Below are 19,949 nucleotides of genomic sequence, written 5' to 3' on the forward strand. Positions count from 1 at the left end.
ATCTCGACTTTTAATTTGAAGCACTTAACAGTTTTATCGGATCTGGAACGAACAATTCTGCAATTCTGCGCTAAGTTTTGCAAATCGTATTGTATTCTGAAATGTAGTTTCACGCCACGTGAAATTCCTCAGCGAGAACTATCAGAGTTACAATTTTAGAAAACTCAACTACTTCTTACAGTTTCGAACAATTTAGAAAAGTTTAATGGTGATGCTGAAACTTCACCTTTCCAGATTTGAAGAAAATGGGAATAGCTTCAAATTAAAAATTGTGGCTTGAGAGAAGATAATTCAGACCATTTGCTGTCGGTCGACGTAAAGTTTTTGTAGAGTTTCTAAATACTCTTTAATTCTATGTATTTTAAAAGTAAAAAGCTAGTTCATTACAAAAATGGGGGAAATATTCAAATCACAATAGTGGTGAAATTGATTGAAATATCGGAAAATAAGTTAAATCATAGTAACAAAAAATATTTTACTAATATTTTGACTTTTCACTACGTCAAAAAGCTTTGCTTAAGTTGGTACAAAATAATGTATGATATCGTAAAAAGTAAGGAGTTCGATAATTGAAAATCAAGCCAATCAGATTGAGGAAACTAACACCTGCATAGAAAAATAGAAAAAACCGGGTTTGAGAGCAAACCAGGTCTACATGATATGATGGTACGGGTCTATCAGATACCTATACTTAGCCGCGCTTTCGATCTCTTGCCTCAAAAATTAAAAATTTTCTTGAATAATAGTTTTATCACTAAAAATGCTGAGTACTCAGTTATTGTTTGGAACCTGTATCGCGAGGGAAAAGTCCTGCTTAAGAAAACTACCTGCCTTGGGTTCCACGGTAGATATGCTCAACTTCATAAAGAGCTTAATTAGAAACATTTCAGTCCTTGGCCGGCGCCATCCCAACTTAAAAAGCTAGTTCATAAATAACAAACTTAGAAAAAAGAATTTCTTCTCGCTGGGGGTCAAGTAAAACTGTCTCTCTATATGACTGCATTTATTGGTCGACTTAATTTGCGGTTACGTTTTCCATTTAAGGCCTTTGTTCTCTATTGGCAACATCCTCCGGCCCCAAAGCCAGAGGAATCGGAGCGAGTTTAACGAGTGACCTTACCAATTGACCGGATTAATTTTTAACCGTTGCTGAATGCGAGATGTTGTCTTTGTCATAGTGCAACGCAGTTACTCGAACAAAAGAGTGGTGCTCAAGAGGGCTGCTGGGATCGACAATTCAAACCAGTTCACCAATCAGTAAACCACGGCCCGAATCAGTATGTCACTAGGGCGCTTGTTCAAGGAAGGGACGTACTCCTTCAGCATCATGCGCGATTGTAACATCGTGGTGCTATCGGTCCACAAAATGTATATATCTACCTTCAACCGAGATGCCAGTTGCAGCTTCGAAATGGACAAAGCCCTCACTGATGCTACCCTTGCTTCATCAATATTGAACGCAATTTCGCTTTATTGCGTCTCGGTAATTTGGGCACGATTAAAAAACAACCGCGCAAAGCACCTCTAAACATATGGAGCTCCTATTAATGTAACATTCGCCCAAATACTACACAGCGACAGAGCGTAGAAAAAGTACCTAATAACGACTGGCAGGCGTCAGTTACCTTAATCCTACTCGTTTTTCACCGTCTCGACCTTGCCAATTGATTTTCTGGTCTGTCTAGGGCTAAGTAAAAAGTTACCATTTTTAGGCCATCAGTCAAACGACTTTTGATCAGCTTTCGTTTACATGCGAACACAACCACAGAGCTGAGTCTCGGATCCTCAGACTACGTGATTGTCATTAAAAACACGGCTCGAACAACCTATTTTAATATGTTTTTGTGTGACAGTTCTATATTAAATCCATTGGAGATGGATTGACCCTTTCCTCTTTCTAGCTACTCATATTCTAAAATATCAAGTTACACCGGTGTTAATTTAAAGTTTCACGACATCCAAGTAGCTATACAGTCAGTTTTATACAGTCCCTTCACATAAACAGTCTCTGGGGGACCAAGCCTCCACTCCCGTGATATTCCAGCGATAACGCTCTTATCTCTCCTAATTTGCGTCCCGGGAGGGTTCCGTGGAATACTCCTTCCCCACTGAAGCTTCCTTCTCCACTAGTATCCGCTGACAAGTGTCTTATCGTGCGTTGTTGCCACGATAAGAGGCTTTGTATTTTCCGTCTCTTGTACGACTGTTTTTCACAATATTTGTCGTTGTTCTGATTTCCTCAGCTTTTTTGGTCAAAATGGCCGTTTTTCGTATTTCTGAGAAATATCAACTTGAAAATCTAAATTTTAAAAATAGAAAATTTCAGAATACTTCGACCCTCCTTTCAAGCACTTTTTTGCTGTTAAGGCCTTTTCTCTCTGATTCGTGTTTCGTCGGAAGGTTGCGCTGTGCCAATCTGGCAGAATGGCACATAATCAAATGGATTACTGAAGTAGCAAAAGGGAATGAATATCTCTGCTAACACAAACAGGCTTGAACGCCACTCAAGGAATTGTTTCCGGAGCGCTTCTGGCAAAGGATTATCCCATTATTGCCTAGTTACGCTCAAATGTCCTCAAGAAGCAAGTGGCCCCTTACTGTGTATGACATACCCTTTAATGAGGTCCTCTTTCATTGTCTCAGTGCGTTTACGTTTTAGACTACTATCTTTATCGGGCCATTTTTCAAGCGTCTTTAAATGTTCCAGAGCTGAGTAACAATCATCGGCCTGATACGTAATTTTGTTGAATCGAACAGGTTATGCGCTCGCTGATTACGACCCGAACGATGAGGGAAGTAAGTCACTCAAAGCGTATCCTACCGGCAGAGAAACAGCCAGCGGAGATTTTCTATCCGCATGAAGAGAATAATCAAGCGGGCGTATGTGGTTATAAAATTCCAGACCTACTATCATTTGGTGTCCAAAAATTTATAAGGAACTAGTTACATGCGTTCCATGTATGAATTTTTTTGTTATGGGCCGGAACATCAACCATTTGAGACCCAAAAAGGTTTTCATAGGTAGTTACATTGGTAGAACAATGTTAAGTTTTTTGAAATTGGCGCTGACGACGGTTTGAGAATGCTCAACTTTTTGATATAGGAAACTTAGTGCATCCCTGTACATTTGACCGGAATACGGGAAGTCCGCTATTGCCAACTTAGCTTTCCCAGTTAAAAGTGTTTTCAGCTTGACGTTATCCAAAAGGAGCTGAATGTGATTTAACTGCGCTGCGAAACTGACCTACCCATTATGTCATTCCAACGGATTACCATCATACTTGGAAAGCTTCGATTCGGGTAATGGATCCTTCCTGATCGTTGCCAAAACTTCGGCTAAGTCTCGAACGGATATCGATTGCGATGGTGCGTTGATATAATTCGGTACAGGTTGGTGTACGCACGATTCGACTGGATTACAGAATTGTGACTGATGAACAATGAGGTTGGAATATCCGACGCAATTGATGACAGCAGATACTGTTCATGGGACGGATTGAAATTCTCCACCGTATTGTACGGGAACATTACAGATTTTGGGGTGCAACTGGTATTTTCATCTCAATACGTACGATGAATCAGTCAAAATTAACGGGTTACGAACTGCAAGAGTCGGCATTGCAGTTGCAGGAAACCACGATGCGGGGTTCGTAAGACAGAACTGGCCTACATGGGGTACTGCCGAAACAACTGCACAACTGCAGTATAAGGAGATGAAATTTTAAAAAAAGGTGATTGAGTTTTTCAAAAATTAGCGGATGTGGCAGGCTTAGCATTCAGCTACTGAGTTGGAACTGAAATCTGGTGGCATTTTTTTCATTTTGATTTAAAGTCGACATTTATTTGCCTATTTTGTGCTTAGTATAAGTGACGGCGTAAATCTGCATAGAAGATCAAGAATCATGGGAGAGTTTTCAGCCCCATGGATGTTTGTTGCCGACAAACCTCCTAATTGGGAGTTACACACAGGGACGACTTCCATCAGGTCGTTATACTGAACCGTATTCAATCAAGAAGTGTGAGCGGTTAGCTCGGTTAACGTCACTACTGAATTCAAATTAGACACAATTTCCACCCTAATTTCTGTGAGTTTATCTGCTGTTTCCCTGTGAGAGCCTATTGAGCTAGCAGAAAAGTCAACATAGTCTGAGTCTTCCTCCAATTCAACTATTTTGATTTCCATATGCTTTTTCTATTCCCCTCGCGGATTTGTACATCTTCCAATCCTTGCTTGATTTCTAGCTCCCGTTGTTTCAGTTCTAGTAAGCTCATTGATTCTTTTTTTTGTCTCTTGACCTCTTCAGTTCATAATTTAACCAGAAACATTTCTTTTGTCTTAAACTGTAAACAATTGAGACGGTTTTACTCCAACCTGATGACCTAGACCGATGTGAACTTCGAGGTTTCCATTTTTGGTGCAATTCTCAAAAAAGTTTTCGTTTTATCTTCTCTAAGGTCGAGAGGTCGAGAGACAAAAAGAAGAATCAATGAAGCTTACTAGAACTGAAACAACGGGAGCTAGAAACCAAGCAAGGGTTGGAAGATGTACAAATCCGCCCAATTAGGAGGTTTGTCGACAACAAACATCCATGGGGCTGAAAACACTCCCATGATTCTTGATCTTCTATGCAGATTTACGCCATCACTTATACTAAGCACAAAATAGGCAAATAAATGTCGATTTAAATCAAAATGAAAAAAAAAAGTCACCAGATTTCAGTTCCAAGTCAGTGGCTGAAGGCTAAGCCTGCCACATCCGCTAATTTTTGAAAAACTCAATTACCTTCGTTTTTATTTTCATCTCCTTATACTGCAGTTGTGCAGTTGTTTCGGCAGTACCCCATGAGGGCCAGTTTTGTCACACGAACCTCTCATCGTGGTTTCCTGCAACTGCAACAACGACTCTTGCAGTTTGTAACCCGTTAACTTTGACTGATTCATCGTACGTATTGAGATAAAAACCTCAGTTGCACCCCAAAATCTGTAAATTTCCCGTACAATACTGGTGGAGAAGTTCAAAATTTCAATCCGTCCCATGAACAGTATCTGCTATCACCAATTGCGTCGGATATTCTAACTTCTTTTGTTCATCAGTCACAATTCTTGAATGCAGTCGAATCGTGCGTACACCAACCGGTACCGAATTATATCAACGCACTATCGCAATCGATATCCGTTCGAGACTTAGCCGAAGTAATGGCAACGATCAGGACGGATCCGTTACCCGAATCGAAGCTTTCCAAGTATGATAGTAATCCGTTGGAATGGCATAATTGTTAGGTCAGTTTCGCAGCGCGGTTAAATCACATTCAGCTCTTTTTGGATGACGTCAAGCTGACATATTTGAAAACACTGTTAACTGGGAAAGCTAAGTTGGCAATAGCGGACTTCACATATTCCGATCAAATATACAGGGATGCACAAAAATTCTTCAAATGAAAAGTTGGGCAACCTCAAACCGTTGTCAGCACCCACTTCAAAAAATTTAACATTGTTCTACCAATGTAACTACCCACTAAATTATTTTTGGGTCTCAAACGGTTGATGTTCCGGCTCTTAGCAAAAATATCCATACATGGAACGCATATAACTAGTCTAGTTCGTTATAATTTTTCGACCATCGAAACGGTAGTAGGTCAGGATTTTATCGTCACATACGCCGTTTGATTATATTGATACGGATAGAAGAATTCCACTGGCTGTTCGTCTGCCGGTGGGATACGTTTTGAGTGCTTACTTCCCTCATCGTCCGCGTCGTAATCAGCGAGTGCATAACTTTTTTGATCCAACAACATACCCTGATGGCGAGCGGTACTGCGTAGGAATGTTTCGGGCCGATGATAGCAGCACTTTACACGATGATTATTACGCTTGAAAAACGACCCGATAAAGATAATAGTTTAAAAAGTAAATACGTTCAGACAAAAAAAAGAAGAATTCATTAAAGGGTATGTCATTTCGTTAAACCGCAGCTCGCTCCGCTCCGCCCGTGAATGGTTTCCACCCCACCATTGTGACATCATCTCAAACAAACCAGTTTGGGCTTGTCGAGTTTTTAAATGCGCAACAAAACTTCACGATCAACCTTGGAACATATATTTGCTCGGTGGGCCTAAGTCACTGTGAAAATTGTTACACGTGCTAATGCACTTCCGATAACCTCACTTTAACATATCCGCAAAAACAAAAAGATACTGATAAAGATCCCGAAGCATCTAAAGCAGTGCTTACTAGGTTCTACATGGATGATTACTTTGGTTGAAATTGTGATAACCCAATGAGAACAAGCAAGGATCTGGCGAGCCTCATTGTATTGGCGGGTTTCCGGCTCATCAAGTTTGTTAAAAATAGCCGTGCAATTAACGAAAATTTATACCTTCAAAGGATGTAACTGAAAAAGTAAAGGACAATAGTAGCGACCATGTGAATTCTCATGTGTTAGAGCTTACGTGGAACCACGGAAAACACTCTTTTTTGTTAGTGGTGGAGTTAACCGTGAGCTTCATACATCTTTTACTCAACGAAATGTTCTCTGTTTTTTTTTTTCATCGGTTTTGACCCTATTAGTTTCAGGAAGGATGGCCGTGAGCTACCCCAGTTTAATTCCCTCATCGTCCGCGTCGTAATCAGCGAGCGCATAACATTTTTGATTCAACAACATACCCTGATAGCGAGCGGTACTGCGTAGAAATGTTTCGGGCCGATGTTAGCAGCACTTTACACAATGATTATCACGCATGAAAAATGACCCGATAAAGATAGTAGTTTAAAAAGTAATTACACTGAGACAAAAAAGAGGACCCCATTAAAGGGTTTGTCATTCCGGTTAAACCGCAACCCGCTCCGCTCAGCGTGTGCATGGTTCTCACCCCACCATTAAGTCATCCATTCAAACAAACCAGTTTGGGATTGTCGAGTTTTGAATTGCGCGTCAAAACTTCACGGTCAACCTTTGAACTTATCTTTGCTCGGCAGACCTTTTTCACCGCGAAATTTTTTACGTTTGTTTCCGATAACATCACTTTAACGTCTACGCAAAAAAAAGGATATTGAAAAAATTCTTGAAGCATCTAGAGCACTGCTTACTTGGTTCTACATGGATGATTATTTGGGTTCAAATTGTGATAACCCAATGAGAACAAGCAAGGATCTGGTGAGCCTCACTGTATTGGTGGTCTCCGGCTCACCAAGTTTGTTCATATTAGCCCTGCAATTAAAGAAAATTTATACCTTCAAAAGATGTAACTGAAAAAGTAAACGACATTGACAATAGTAGCGACCATTTGAATTCTCATGTTTAAGGGCTCACGTGGAATCATGGAAAAAACTTCTTTTTGCTTGTCGTGGAGTTAACCGTGAGCTTCAAACATCCTTTACGCAACGAACAGTTCTTAGTTTTGATTCATCGGTCTTTGACCTTATTAGTTTGGTGGCTGCCTACAAGGTGAGGGCCTGTCTGCTTCTTGAGGACATATGCACGTAACTGGGCAACAATCGGATAATCTTTCACCAGAAGCGCTCCGGAAACATTTCCATGAGTGACGTTCAAGCCTGTTTGTGTTAACAGAAATTTTAATTCCCTTTTGGTACTTCAGTAGTCCATTGGATCAATAGGAGCTCCAAATGTTTAGGGTTAACTTGCAAGATGTGTTTTGCGCGGTTGTTTTTTTATTCGTGCCCGATTTACCAAGACGCAAAAAACCGAAATTACGTTCAATTTTGATGAAGCAAGGGTAGCGTCAGTGAGGGCTTCGCCCATTTTGAAGATGGCGTTGCAGGCAGTTTTGCTGGCATCTCGGTTGAAGGAAGATATAGACTTTTTTGTGGACCGATAGCACCACGGTGTTACAATTTGGTTAAGAGAAAACACCAGTATGGATCATTAGTTCCAATTAAATGTTGATGTTGTTACTAATATCATTTCAAGAAATCAATGGACAACCTCATAGACATTTCAACACATGCTCTTCCGAAGACGAAAAATTAGATACCCGAAAGTACTGTCTTACGCGCATGCTGAAGGAGTACGTCCCTTCCTTGAACGAGCGCTCTTAGTGGCATGCTGATTCCAACCGTGACTTACGGATTGGGGATCTGGTTTGGATCGTCGATCCCAGCAGCCCTCTTGGGCACCACCCTCTTGGTCGAGTAACTGCGTTGCACTATGGCAAAGATAACATCCTGCGTTCAGCAACGGTTAAGACCTTATCGGGTCAATCGCTAAGACCCCTCGTTAAATTAGCTCCGATTCTTCCGGCTTTTGGGGCGGACGATATTCCCAATAGAGAAAAAGGGCAGTATGTTAAGAACGTAACTGCACCTTAAGTCGAACTATAAATGCAGTAATTTGGAGGGACAGTAGCTGAGTGTATACACGATTTTCTCTGGCTGGTTCGGCGCAGGTTCGAATCCCACCTAAGTCGTTGCCTTGATAAAACACAAATTTGAGCCTAACTTGACAGAAAATAACCGGGTTTGAACCCCCTTCCCGCAAAAAAAAAAACATATATATTTTTTGTTTATGTATTTAAACTAGTAACCGGGTTTGAACCACCTCCCCTCCAAAAAAAAACATTTTGTTTTGTTTATCTGTTTAAACTAGTTCATAAAATGGCCCTGGCCGACCTTGACTGACAAGTTTTTGTCTGTCAAAAACCATGTTAGGCCAAAGTGTGAACTTCAGCACAGGCTTATGAATATCGGTGATGTCAAACGTAGTCTGGTTAACGAAAATGTTTATGCTTTTTAGCCGATTAAAGGTCGAAATGATCGAAAAATCTTCAAAATTGTTTCGTCAATTTATTCCCGAAACAAAGATTTGAGCGACATAGTTTTGAAGCAGCACAAAAATTTTTGCAAGTGAAACACGAAGTCAAAAAGTTGATATCTTAATTGTCATCTAAGTTTTTAAAAAACCCGTTAATATATAATATTTTGATCATCGAAGTTGATACCGCGTCGGAAATTGGGATTATGTTTATTATAAAAAAACATCCTTTTCCATCCTACTCTGAACATGTGAATTTGTGTTTTTTCGTGAGCATAGGGCAGGCAGAAATCTGGAAACAAACGTTTTTGAACATTTATTCAGAGCAAATTGAGTCATTAATTATACCAATGTCGAAGCTTTATTCGCAACATCATTCGTGAAACAAATAAACGCAAGCAATATAAATTTTCAAAATAAAGTCACTTTTCGTGTCTACATTAGCTGTTTCTGGGGTGTGCGGCTGTCCATACTTTGAGCAGGGTGTCATGGCTACTTGAGCAGAGTGCACTCCCGTCATTACATACAGTGACGTGTGAAATCGTATGATCGTGTGCATTCTCAACCCGCGTCGCACTCTTTGAAAACATAAAACTTCACATTATGTTTGATCTAATTTCGGACCAAGTTAAGATCCTACCGCCCTAACCTTGTGATGGAGGAGGGTGTTGATTTGATTATGAAAAGGAATTTTCAGGTAATCAGAGTCGATCATTTTACGCAAGCAGGTTAGCAAATCAAACACCTGGAATCAAAAAAATGAAAAAGATCAAAAAAAGAACAAATATTTCATCTAAAATTTGGTTAAAAAGATTTTTCAGAAGACTGCATCCAATCCCCTGTCAAAAGTCCCTTCATACACCATTGGCTATAAAATTATCCGTTCGTGTCAGGGAGCTCAAAAGGAGATGAAATGATTGCCAAAAATTAAACCACAAAACTAATGTACCAAAAAGTCAAAAATAGACTAAACTTAGCCATATATAATGCGTGCGACTACATGAACTTGCTAAGACATTTCGGCAAAACCAAATGGCGGATCTTCATACGATAGAAAGTATCGTCACAAAACTTCTATCGAACAGCAAATCAAGGTTTGGAGCGGATCAATGCCCCTCCCAAAATATCTGGGATAAGTTATGCAGGAAAAGAAGCATGCCTTTTCGCTGAGCTTGAGAGCATCGTAGACTATCATCTTGCTGGGTCCGCTCTGTGCGGCTGGGTTGAACAGGGCGGGGTCTGCCGTAGTGCCCACCACTGCCAGTCTGCCACTCCTCGTGAAGTCCATACTCGTGTAGCGATATCTGTACGCTCGTGTCTCTCCTGAAATACTCAACCGATCGTGTCCTTAGTAAATTAATTATAGTACCCCCATAATTCAAAAATCAAAGAAAGTGGCGCTACAATTTTTTCTAATAGACTGAGTCGGGGACTGGTATGTAGACTTTTTAAGGTACTGATGCTGACCAACGTTTATGCAGATGGTTTGCGAACGAATATTGATTGATTTAGGGTTATGTTATTCAATCTACTGATTGTGCCGATGGCACACATTTGATGTTGCACCAATTTCCCAGCTTTTTCTCCCTTTTTCCAAGGATAGAACAATTTCAAAGAAGTCAAAGAACAACATTGTGCGACACCCTCCAATCACCGAAAACCACGATCCAAGTTTTCAGGTAGTACTCACAAATGTTTAGGAAAAATTGAATGATTCAATGGCCAAAAATGTCACCGATACAAAGTTCAATGACCCAAAAACGATTAAAGTCTGAGAAGAGTTGGTTGCCTATTTTGTTGTCGGATCGGAGGTCAAACAAACACATGCAGCTGTCGGCCGGGGCAGTCGGGTCGTCCTCCATATCGGCCAGACAGGCAAACGCCAGATTGGTCGGGTGATACACAACCTGTAGCACTAACTTTTTCTCACTCAATATTTATGTAATCTTTTAACTTCCAATTGGATTTTTTTTTTTTAAAAACTGGCTAAAAATCTTAGTTTTCTTGTGAAAAATTGTCGCTTAGAACGGGGTCAAAAATTATAACATAGAAAATGAATTTTTTACAAACAAGCTCGCAAGCGTATCAATTTGGAAAAAGATCAATTTCGATAAAAATCATCTCGAAAAAAAAAACAGGAAAAGTAAGGTTTAGTGACTTGGTTCACGTGGATTTCCGTCATGCCCGCGAAACTCTGCCGACAGAATCCATCTCGGATGTCCCACAATCTGGCTGTGGCGTCACATGCCCCAGTGATGAAGGTCCTCTTGTCAGGCGCTACTGAGAGGGACATGATGTCATCGCTATGGCCAGTGAACTCCGACTTCCTCTTGCCTAAATTCACAACCGAGATGCTTGAAAACTTAAGTCGCTCACAATTGATCCATTGAAAGCTTAATGCAAATTATTTATAGGTGGTAAAAATATCCCGCAGAATAAAACCGTTCTATATTGAGGGTAGCTAATCAGTCAATTTTCTACGACTCAATTTTTTACAGTTTATCTTTGATCTTGTCCAAAATTTATAACTTTCAATAATTACCCCCCAAAAACTATTCGATATTGAAAAAGGCGCAGGCGGAAGATTAAGGATTTTGTTGTGATTTACAGCATTTTTTTGCTTCTGCTATTTTCGAGACAACTGGATCAATAGGTCACGTTTTTCTTGGAAATGTTGAAAACAAAAACAGCTTCAAAATTAGAAATTGATCCATTATTTCTGACCTTTTTGGAACCTGATCTAAACTATATTTTATGATTGGATAAATTAGATATTTTACCACTGTAAAGTATTTAATATTAACCAATCATGATCCATCTAACTAACAACCCACTTATTTGTAAGTGCTGAAATTACTTGTAATTTCAGCACCAGAGAGATTTGAACTTAACTTAGAAATTAGTTGCCTCTCCAAGAGAACTTCAGCAGCCGCAACAAACCAGTATACCCTAGATCTATTGAGCCTAGCAGAGACTAGTTAAACACCCTGAGACTAGAAAGTATAAGAGTAAGATTAGGATCGGTATTAGACTAAGAAGTTGCACGAATCTATCCGGCCGAAAATAAGATAGCGTGACGAGCAGACGGTGTACCCTATCCGAAATTACTCTATGAGTTAACCACAAAGGATCTAACTCATCTGGTGCGACCATAAATCTCGAATAAGACCTTAATAGCTTAGATTTAACCAAAAATAGATTAGAATTTAGACAAAACATTTTAAAAATGTTATACGATGATAATTTAATCGAAATGTCTCTACGACTCAATAGATCAGAGCCGATATTCCGAACGATAACAGAACTACCCGGAATCGTAAGAAAACCTCGAACAAGAGACGACCTACGACAAAGTAGAAACTTACCATATAGTTATATGATTGTACGGCAAAAGCCAACAAAAACTTTTATATTTAGAATCTTACTAGCAATGAATTTAGATTTTCATTTGCAAACATAAAATTTTGAAGTCAATCTTCATAATCATTTCAGGCGCTAAACAAAATTATTAATATACAATAACGATTGATAAAAAGATCTCAGATCGTTTTCTTAAATTCTGCAGTCTTATATAAAACATGTTTGAAAAATATTTATTGAAAATCAAAACAAAAATTAGTAGCATGACAATAAATTGTTAGTAATCATAAAATCATCTGTTGTCCCAGCTTCATCACCTAAACATAACAGCAATCATAAGCTTACTAATATCATTAAAAAACTAAATCTTTTTCTCAGATAAATTTAAACAATTTTAAACTTAAATTCACTTAATTTTAAAATCAGATCATCAAGGCTTATCCTTGGATCTTAATTAATTTACTATTTCACTAAATTCAAAAACCTGATCATCAAGGCCTATCCTTGGATCAAAAAGAACAATTTTGTTCTCCCCCATCCACTTAGCAAGTGTCTAACGACCTCAAACGTCGATTCACTATCCAACCCTTCCAAAAAACCCAAGACTAATAGAAATTTTTCAACAAAACTAACCATTCAAATTAGGATAAACAGTGAAGAACTTCGGTTATTCAACCTTCACTTGAACCCTCCTCTTACCAGACCCAGGATAAATCTTAGACTTAGTAAGTTTAAAATAGTATCTAACGAACTACTCGCGTTCTAATTATACCTGAACCTTGTGGATCGATTTACTATTCTCCAACCCTTGAACACAATCACTACCCCAAAGTAAGATTAAGTAAGTTAACACCTTAGCTTATACTAGCCACGAGAAAGTAAAAAATCATTCTTCGGAATCGATATACTTTTCTCCCCAACCCTGAACAAATAGACCCAGGTTAAGCTAACCAAAAAAATCGTAAGGACTAACAGTTTAAGAAAGTAGACATCATCTAACAACTTTTTGCATCCCTCATCCTAAACCTTATGTCATTCAAAAATCTAGGAAATAAACAAACAATCGTTTTACACAACTGTGAAATAGATAACAAAAAATACGATCTTGTAATCACACCTCATACACAAACAGTTGGATATATTAGAACAAAACGACTAACAATAAAAAGAAAAATAATAAACAAACAAAGTCAAATCACACGAAAAAGATTTTAAAAAAATAGAAACGCATTTTCAGAATCAGAAGCCAGCAATTTAGATGAACTCTATAAATTAAAAGAATCGATTGGTAAAAATTGTCCCATTCACGATCAATTATATTTTTCCGACTCAGAAACAACTTCAAATTCATCAAAAAGAGGAAAAAGAAGAATAAAAAAGCAATATAAACACAAACCAGTACACTTGTATAATTGGAATCAGCCAATTAGACACATCGATAGTTATATAATAACAGTCATTAAACAAAAAAATGAGCCACAGCCATACTCAAACAGCACCCGATAATAGAGGGCAGCATGACTTTTGCAAGAATTTACTCCTAAATTTGTTTGAACCCAGAATCAGCCCATGCAAAGCAGACTTCCCAGATGTAAAAATCAAAAGACAAATTATTGAACATTATCTGAAAGATATATGTAATTTAACACAACAATACGGAATCTACACCATAGAATTCAGCACACCAAATCCCAATCACCGCAAATATGTAATTCTTCAAACAGACGATCTTGAATTACAATTTTCAAAAGTATTCTTAGAATATATTAAAAGCATACAATATCATAACTCACAAAGAGCAAACTCCATATTTACTAACGAAGTTTTTGCAATAATATATAGCTATATTTCAATATTAGAAAAAACAGAATTTCAAAGTATCTCACCAACTGAGACATCCAAACATACAAAAGTCCGACATGAAATCACATTATTTTCAACTTTTCTACATATAATCAAAGAAATGTTCACTAAAGACGAGGTTTCACAACACACAAAACATGACTTACAAAAAATTTTGGCATGGTTTATAATAGATTATTTCACACATAATATAGACTTAATTTCACAAGCAAGAAAAAATTTCAGACCTCAAAATCCAAACGATGATACTGCCATCACAGAACAGTCAGACTACGTTTGGGACCCTGAATGGTCTCATCATGCATTTATAAAAATCCCACAACCAATCTCAAGTCAAGCAATAAGTACAATATCTTATCAAAGAGATTATGTGAGAATAGTACCACTGACCATTGATGCAACACCATTAAACTACAATACATTTTTACCTGATACGCGAAATAACAGTTTAAATTCGACCGTCATACACAATGAAAACCTTAATGGAACTAGGAATCTCACACAACAAGATATCCAAACACCATCACACTTCATAAATGAAGAAATCGTCCAAACAACAACAACTACACAACAAAGTTTTTCACCGATACGCCCAAATTTAACAACACCAAAAAATACAAACACTTCACTGGCACAAGTAACCTTACAATCAACCTTTAAACCTTCGGTTGCTCCAAAATATTCACATATGGATTATCAAACATATAGACCTATGACAGTACCGTCAAAAACACGAAGAACGTTCACAAGAAACACTTTTGCAGAACACAATTATAATTACGCACATTCGTCAAAAACAAGTTATCCCCCACGAAAAACTAATAATAATCATGTATGTTCTCGCTATTGGGATAACCCAATGACAACAACCAACTCAGTAAATTTTCGAACTAATTCACATCCTCCACAGGATTGTAGTGAAAATTACCCATTCTTTCAACAAAATAAAAATAAAAAGCAAGCACCTCATCATATGGACTACTTATTATCTGATGATGATTATTTACAACCAGATATTTTTGCACCGTATACCCAAGAATATCGCGGACAAGGAGCGCAAAAACTTTATACATATAATAGAATTTTTTCTCCAAATCCAACAGATACACGAAATCAACAACCAATACAAATTCAAAATCCAAATAATACACAATCTTTTCAACCAATTCAACCAAAAAACCCAATGATTACACACTCATATCAACCAACTCAAATGCAAAATGAAATACCACTCCCATATTACCTTCAACAACACGAAATAACAAAAAATCAACTTTCAAATTTTTCACAAATGCCAAATGCCGCAGAATCACTACAAATGACAATGAATCCATACCTTATGGGTGGATCATCAATAACATCAAATAAACCACTAATGGTATTCACAGGAACAGACCCTGAATATTCTGTAGAAGATTATTTAAATGCAGTAACAGAAAATTTAATTTTATATATAGGACCTGAACCAATTAATACACCACTACATCAAAATTGGATACATCGACGCACAGCGTTGATACAAACAACTTTAGATGGCGCAGCCCAAAAATGGTTTTCAGTATTACCTATAAAAACAAAATCAGATTGGAAAAGATTTACACAAGAATTTTCAAAAATGTTTGACTCCGAAAGAAATAAACAACACCAAAGAGTTTTATGTAATGAAATTCGCAGATTACCAAATGAAACCATCAAACAATTAGCAGTACGTATCGAAACACTAGTTCGAAAAGCATATTCATTAAATACACATGACTATAAAAACACAAAAATGACAGAAATTTTAATGATGACCTTAACACCTCAATTAAGGAAAATAGCAATAAAAAAGAGAGCATCTCATCCTTCCTCAATTCGAGAACCCGATTTAGTTTTTCGAAAACTAGTAGACAAACTAGAGCAAGCGGAAATCACAATGAAACTTGAAGAAACAGAAAATCTAAAACTACAATATGTTAATCGAATTGAAACAAACACTACACATATCAATAGCATACAGGAATCAGATACAAACCTAGTTGAAAAAATTACTGAAATACTAAATATGTATGAAAAACACCCAAATTTTAAAGGCAAACCATCTTTCAAAAAATGGTGTAGTTATTGCCGACGATACGGACATAGTATTTCTGAATGTAGACAAAAACAACAAGATAACCAGAACAAACCTCAAAAGTATAAAGAACCAAATAAATCATTCTATCAATATATGAAGAAAGATCAAAATCTACCAAACAAAAATATATTCAGCAACAACAGTTCAGGAAAACCACTTCCGAACAATACTAATTACACAAGGAATCAATCACCATATAACTCAAGTTATAGAGGAAGATCACCAGAACGAAGAAATACACAGAATTCTTCACAAAATCATTATAATCGACCAAATAGTCGAAATAACTACTCGAGATTAAATTCAAATACAACACAATTTGTTTCTAGATCCAATTCCCAATCAAATCCAAGAAATAAAAACTATTCCAATAATCAATTACGAAACTCATCATATAACAGAAATAGAAACTATTCAAATAATCGAAACAGAAGTTATTCGAACAATCGAAATCAAAATTACCCGAACAATCAATCAAGAAACAACTCATAAAACAGATCAAACTATCACAGATCAAACGACAATTATCAAAACAGATCACAAAATAATTCACAAAATCGAAATTCAAGTTACAATAATCGATATAGAATTTATTCTCAATCACCACATAGAAATAAAAACCATTATAATAATTCTGAACATCGCTACAGAAGTAGTACACCCAAACATCAAAGACATATTATTCAAGTACAATCAAATGAAGAAACAACATCAGACCCCCCAGGTATTGATGACACAGGAAATAACGAACTACAACTAAATCAAATAAACTGTGGATCATCAGACACAGAAAGTGATACAGAAAACACTATCTCCATAAATATGATAGCAGTCGAAAACGACTACGAACCTATTATATATGAACAACCTTTTACATCACATATATATGAAAATCAATTGGAACTTCTTCACAATTATTATATTGAACCCATCAATACTACACAAACGGCACAAGAAGTAAACAAAATCAACACCGTAAATAAACCTAATAAAAATGACAAAACAAAATGCTTAAATACAAATCATATTTACCAAAATATACAAAAAGAACAACCCAAAGAAAAAATATGGACAATACCATTTTTTTTAGAAAGTCCAAGAAACAAAGAATTTCAACCTTCAGATCTTGAAATTGATTTTTTAATTGATTCAGGAGCAGAATCAAACATAATTAACATTCCCACATGGAATGAAATCAAAACATTACACTCAAAATTAACGCCTCTTGCAACCTCTAGTAAACTAGCAACAGCACAAGGATCAACATTAGTAAATTATGGAAAAGTTCAATTATTCCTTCTCCCCACAAGCACAATGGAGCAAAATAAAATTCTAAACAAGCCATTTAAACAAATATTTCATATCACAGATATTAAACACTATATCATTGGCATACCATTTATCTCGAAATATATACCAACAATCAACATCTTGAATAGTAAAATACTAATCAAAAATAAGTATACAAAAACAAAAAATACAGCTCTAACATTTTTTCAAAGATTAAATAAACAACCACAAAATTTCAAAATTTTATCCAATTTATAACCAACAACGGAAACACCTGAAACCAATATCAGGAAATATGTATAACTTTTCAATAAAACAAGTTCACCAATATGATAAAAATCAAAATAAACAACAACTCTTTATGTCAGACTTTGAATTCAAACCTATCCATAAGTTTTTCAAAATCACGATTTCATCTATAAAATATTTGAAAAATACGAATTCAGACATCATTTCGTTACATGTATATAACAATACACCGTAACAAGTAACATTACCCTTAGGACTTTTAGGATATTGCGAAACAAACGCTACAATATCACCCATACATGAAAAAGCATACCGCGTAAATAATATAATTAGATATTTGTCAATCCACAATTCTTAACGAAGAACTATCCATAAATAGTATAATAAGTAATGAAAAAAGAAACACAGATTATTTCACAAAAACCCCAAATTTCAAACCTACATTCAACATAACCAACTATACAGAAGATCAACAGAAGTCATTCACAATTCTTCACAAAATCATTATAATCGACCAAATAGTCGAAATAACTACTCGAGATCAAATTCAAATACAACACAATTTGTTTCTAGATCCAAATCCCAATCAAACCCAAGAAATAAAAATTATTCCAATAATCAATCACGAAACTCATCATATAACAGAAATAGAAACTATTCAAATAATCGAAACAGAAGTTATTCGAACAATCGAAATCAAAATTACCCGAACAATCAATCAAGAAACAACTCATAAAACAGATCAAACTATCACAGATCAAACGACAATTATCAAAACAGATCTCAAAATAATTCACAAAATCGAAATTCAAGTTACAATAATCGATTTAGAATTTATTCTCAATCACCACATAGAAATAAAAACCATTATAATAATTCTGAACATCGCTACAGAAGTAGTACACCCAAACATCAAAGACATATTAATCAAGTACAATCAAACGAAGAAACAACATCAGACCCCCCAGGTATTGATGACACAGGAAATAACGAACTACAACTAAATCAAATAAACTGTGGATCATCAGACACAGAAAGTGATACAGAAAACACTATCTCCATAAATATGATAGCAGTCGAAAACGACTACGAACCTATTATATATGAACAACCTTTTACATCACATATATATGAAAATCAATTGGAACTTCTTCACAATTATTATATTGAACCCATCAATACTACACAAACGGCACAAGAAGTAAACAAAATCAACACCGTAAATAAACCTAATGAAAATGACAAAACAAAATACTTAAATACAAATCATATTTACCAAAATATACAAAAAGAACAACCCAAAGAAAAAATATGGACAATACCATTTTTTTAGAAAGTCCAAGAAACAAAGAATTTCAACCTTCAGATCTTGAAATTGATTTTTTAATTGATTCAGGAGCAAAATCAAACATAATTAACATTCCCACATGGAATGAAATCAAAACATTACACTCAAAATTAACGCCTCTTGCGATCTCTAGTAAACTAGCAACAGCACAAGGATCAACATTAGAAAATTATGGAAAAGTTCAATTATTACTTCTCCCCACAAGAACAATGGAGCAAAATAAAATTCTAAACAAGCCATTTAAACAAATATTTCATATCACAGTTATTAAACACAATATCATTGGCATACCATTTATCTCGAAATATATACCAACAATCAACATCTTGAATAGTAAAATACTAATCAAAAATAAGTATACAAAAACAAAAAATAAAGCTCTAAGATTTTTTCAAAGATTAAATAAACAACCACAAAATTTCAAAATTTTATCCAATTTATAACCAACAACGGAAACACCTGAAACCAATATCAGGAAATATATATAACTTTTCAATAAAACAAGTTCACCAATATGATAAAAATCAAAATAAACAACAACTCTTTATGTCAGACTTTGAATTCAAACCTATCCATAAGTTTTTCAAAATCACGATTTCATCTATAAAATATTTGAAAAATACGAATTCAGACATCATTTCGTTACATGTATATAACAATACACCGTACCAAGTAACATTACCCTTAGGACTTTTAGGATATTGCGAAACAAACGCTACAATATCACCCATACATGAAAAAGCATACCGCGTAAATAATATACTCCAATTATTAGATATTTGTCAATCCACAATTCTTAACGAAGAACTATCCATAAATAATATAATAAGTAATGAAAAAAAAATACAGATTATTTCACAAAAACCCCAAATTTCAAACCTACATTCAACATAACCAACTATACAGAAGATCAACAGAAGTTTTTAGCAATGTTTAACTTCCAACATTCACAAATA

At 36.1% G+C, this 19,949-nt stretch overlaps 2 protein-coding genes across 2 annotated transcripts in view; one reads left to right on the top strand and one right to left on the bottom strand.

Annotated features, from left to right (window-relative positions):
- The window catches only part of LOC134841365 (ubiquitin conjugation factor E4 B-like), a 478,213-nt gene that overhangs the window by 27,215 nt on the left and 431,049 nt on the right, over nucleotides 1–19,949 (top strand). The window lies entirely within an intron of this gene.
- LOC134841589 (guanine nucleotide-binding protein subunit beta-like) overlaps nucleotides 8,080–19,949 on the bottom strand; it is a 38,573-nt gene continuing 26,703 nt past the window's right edge. Inside the window, exons 5-8 of the mRNA XM_063857620.1 lie at nucleotides 10,926–11,101; nucleotides 10,557–10,674; nucleotides 9,927–10,090; nucleotides 8,080–8,181 (exon numbers count right to left, since the gene is read on the bottom strand). Of these exons, the coding sequence (XP_063713690.1) occupies nucleotides 8,080–8,181; nucleotides 9,927–10,090; nucleotides 10,557–10,674; nucleotides 10,926–11,101 (560 nt within the window). The remainder of the gene's footprint in view (nucleotides 8,182–9,926; nucleotides 10,091–10,556; nucleotides 10,675–10,925; nucleotides 11,102–19,949) is intronic.

Source organism: Symsagittifera roscoffensis, chromosome 3 (genome assembly GCF_963678635.1).
Source record: "Symsagittifera roscoffensis chromosome 3, txSymRosc1.1, whole genome shotgun sequence".
Taxonomy (NCBI): domain Eukaryota; kingdom Metazoa; phylum Xenacoelomorpha; order Acoela; family Convolutidae; genus Symsagittifera; species Symsagittifera roscoffensis.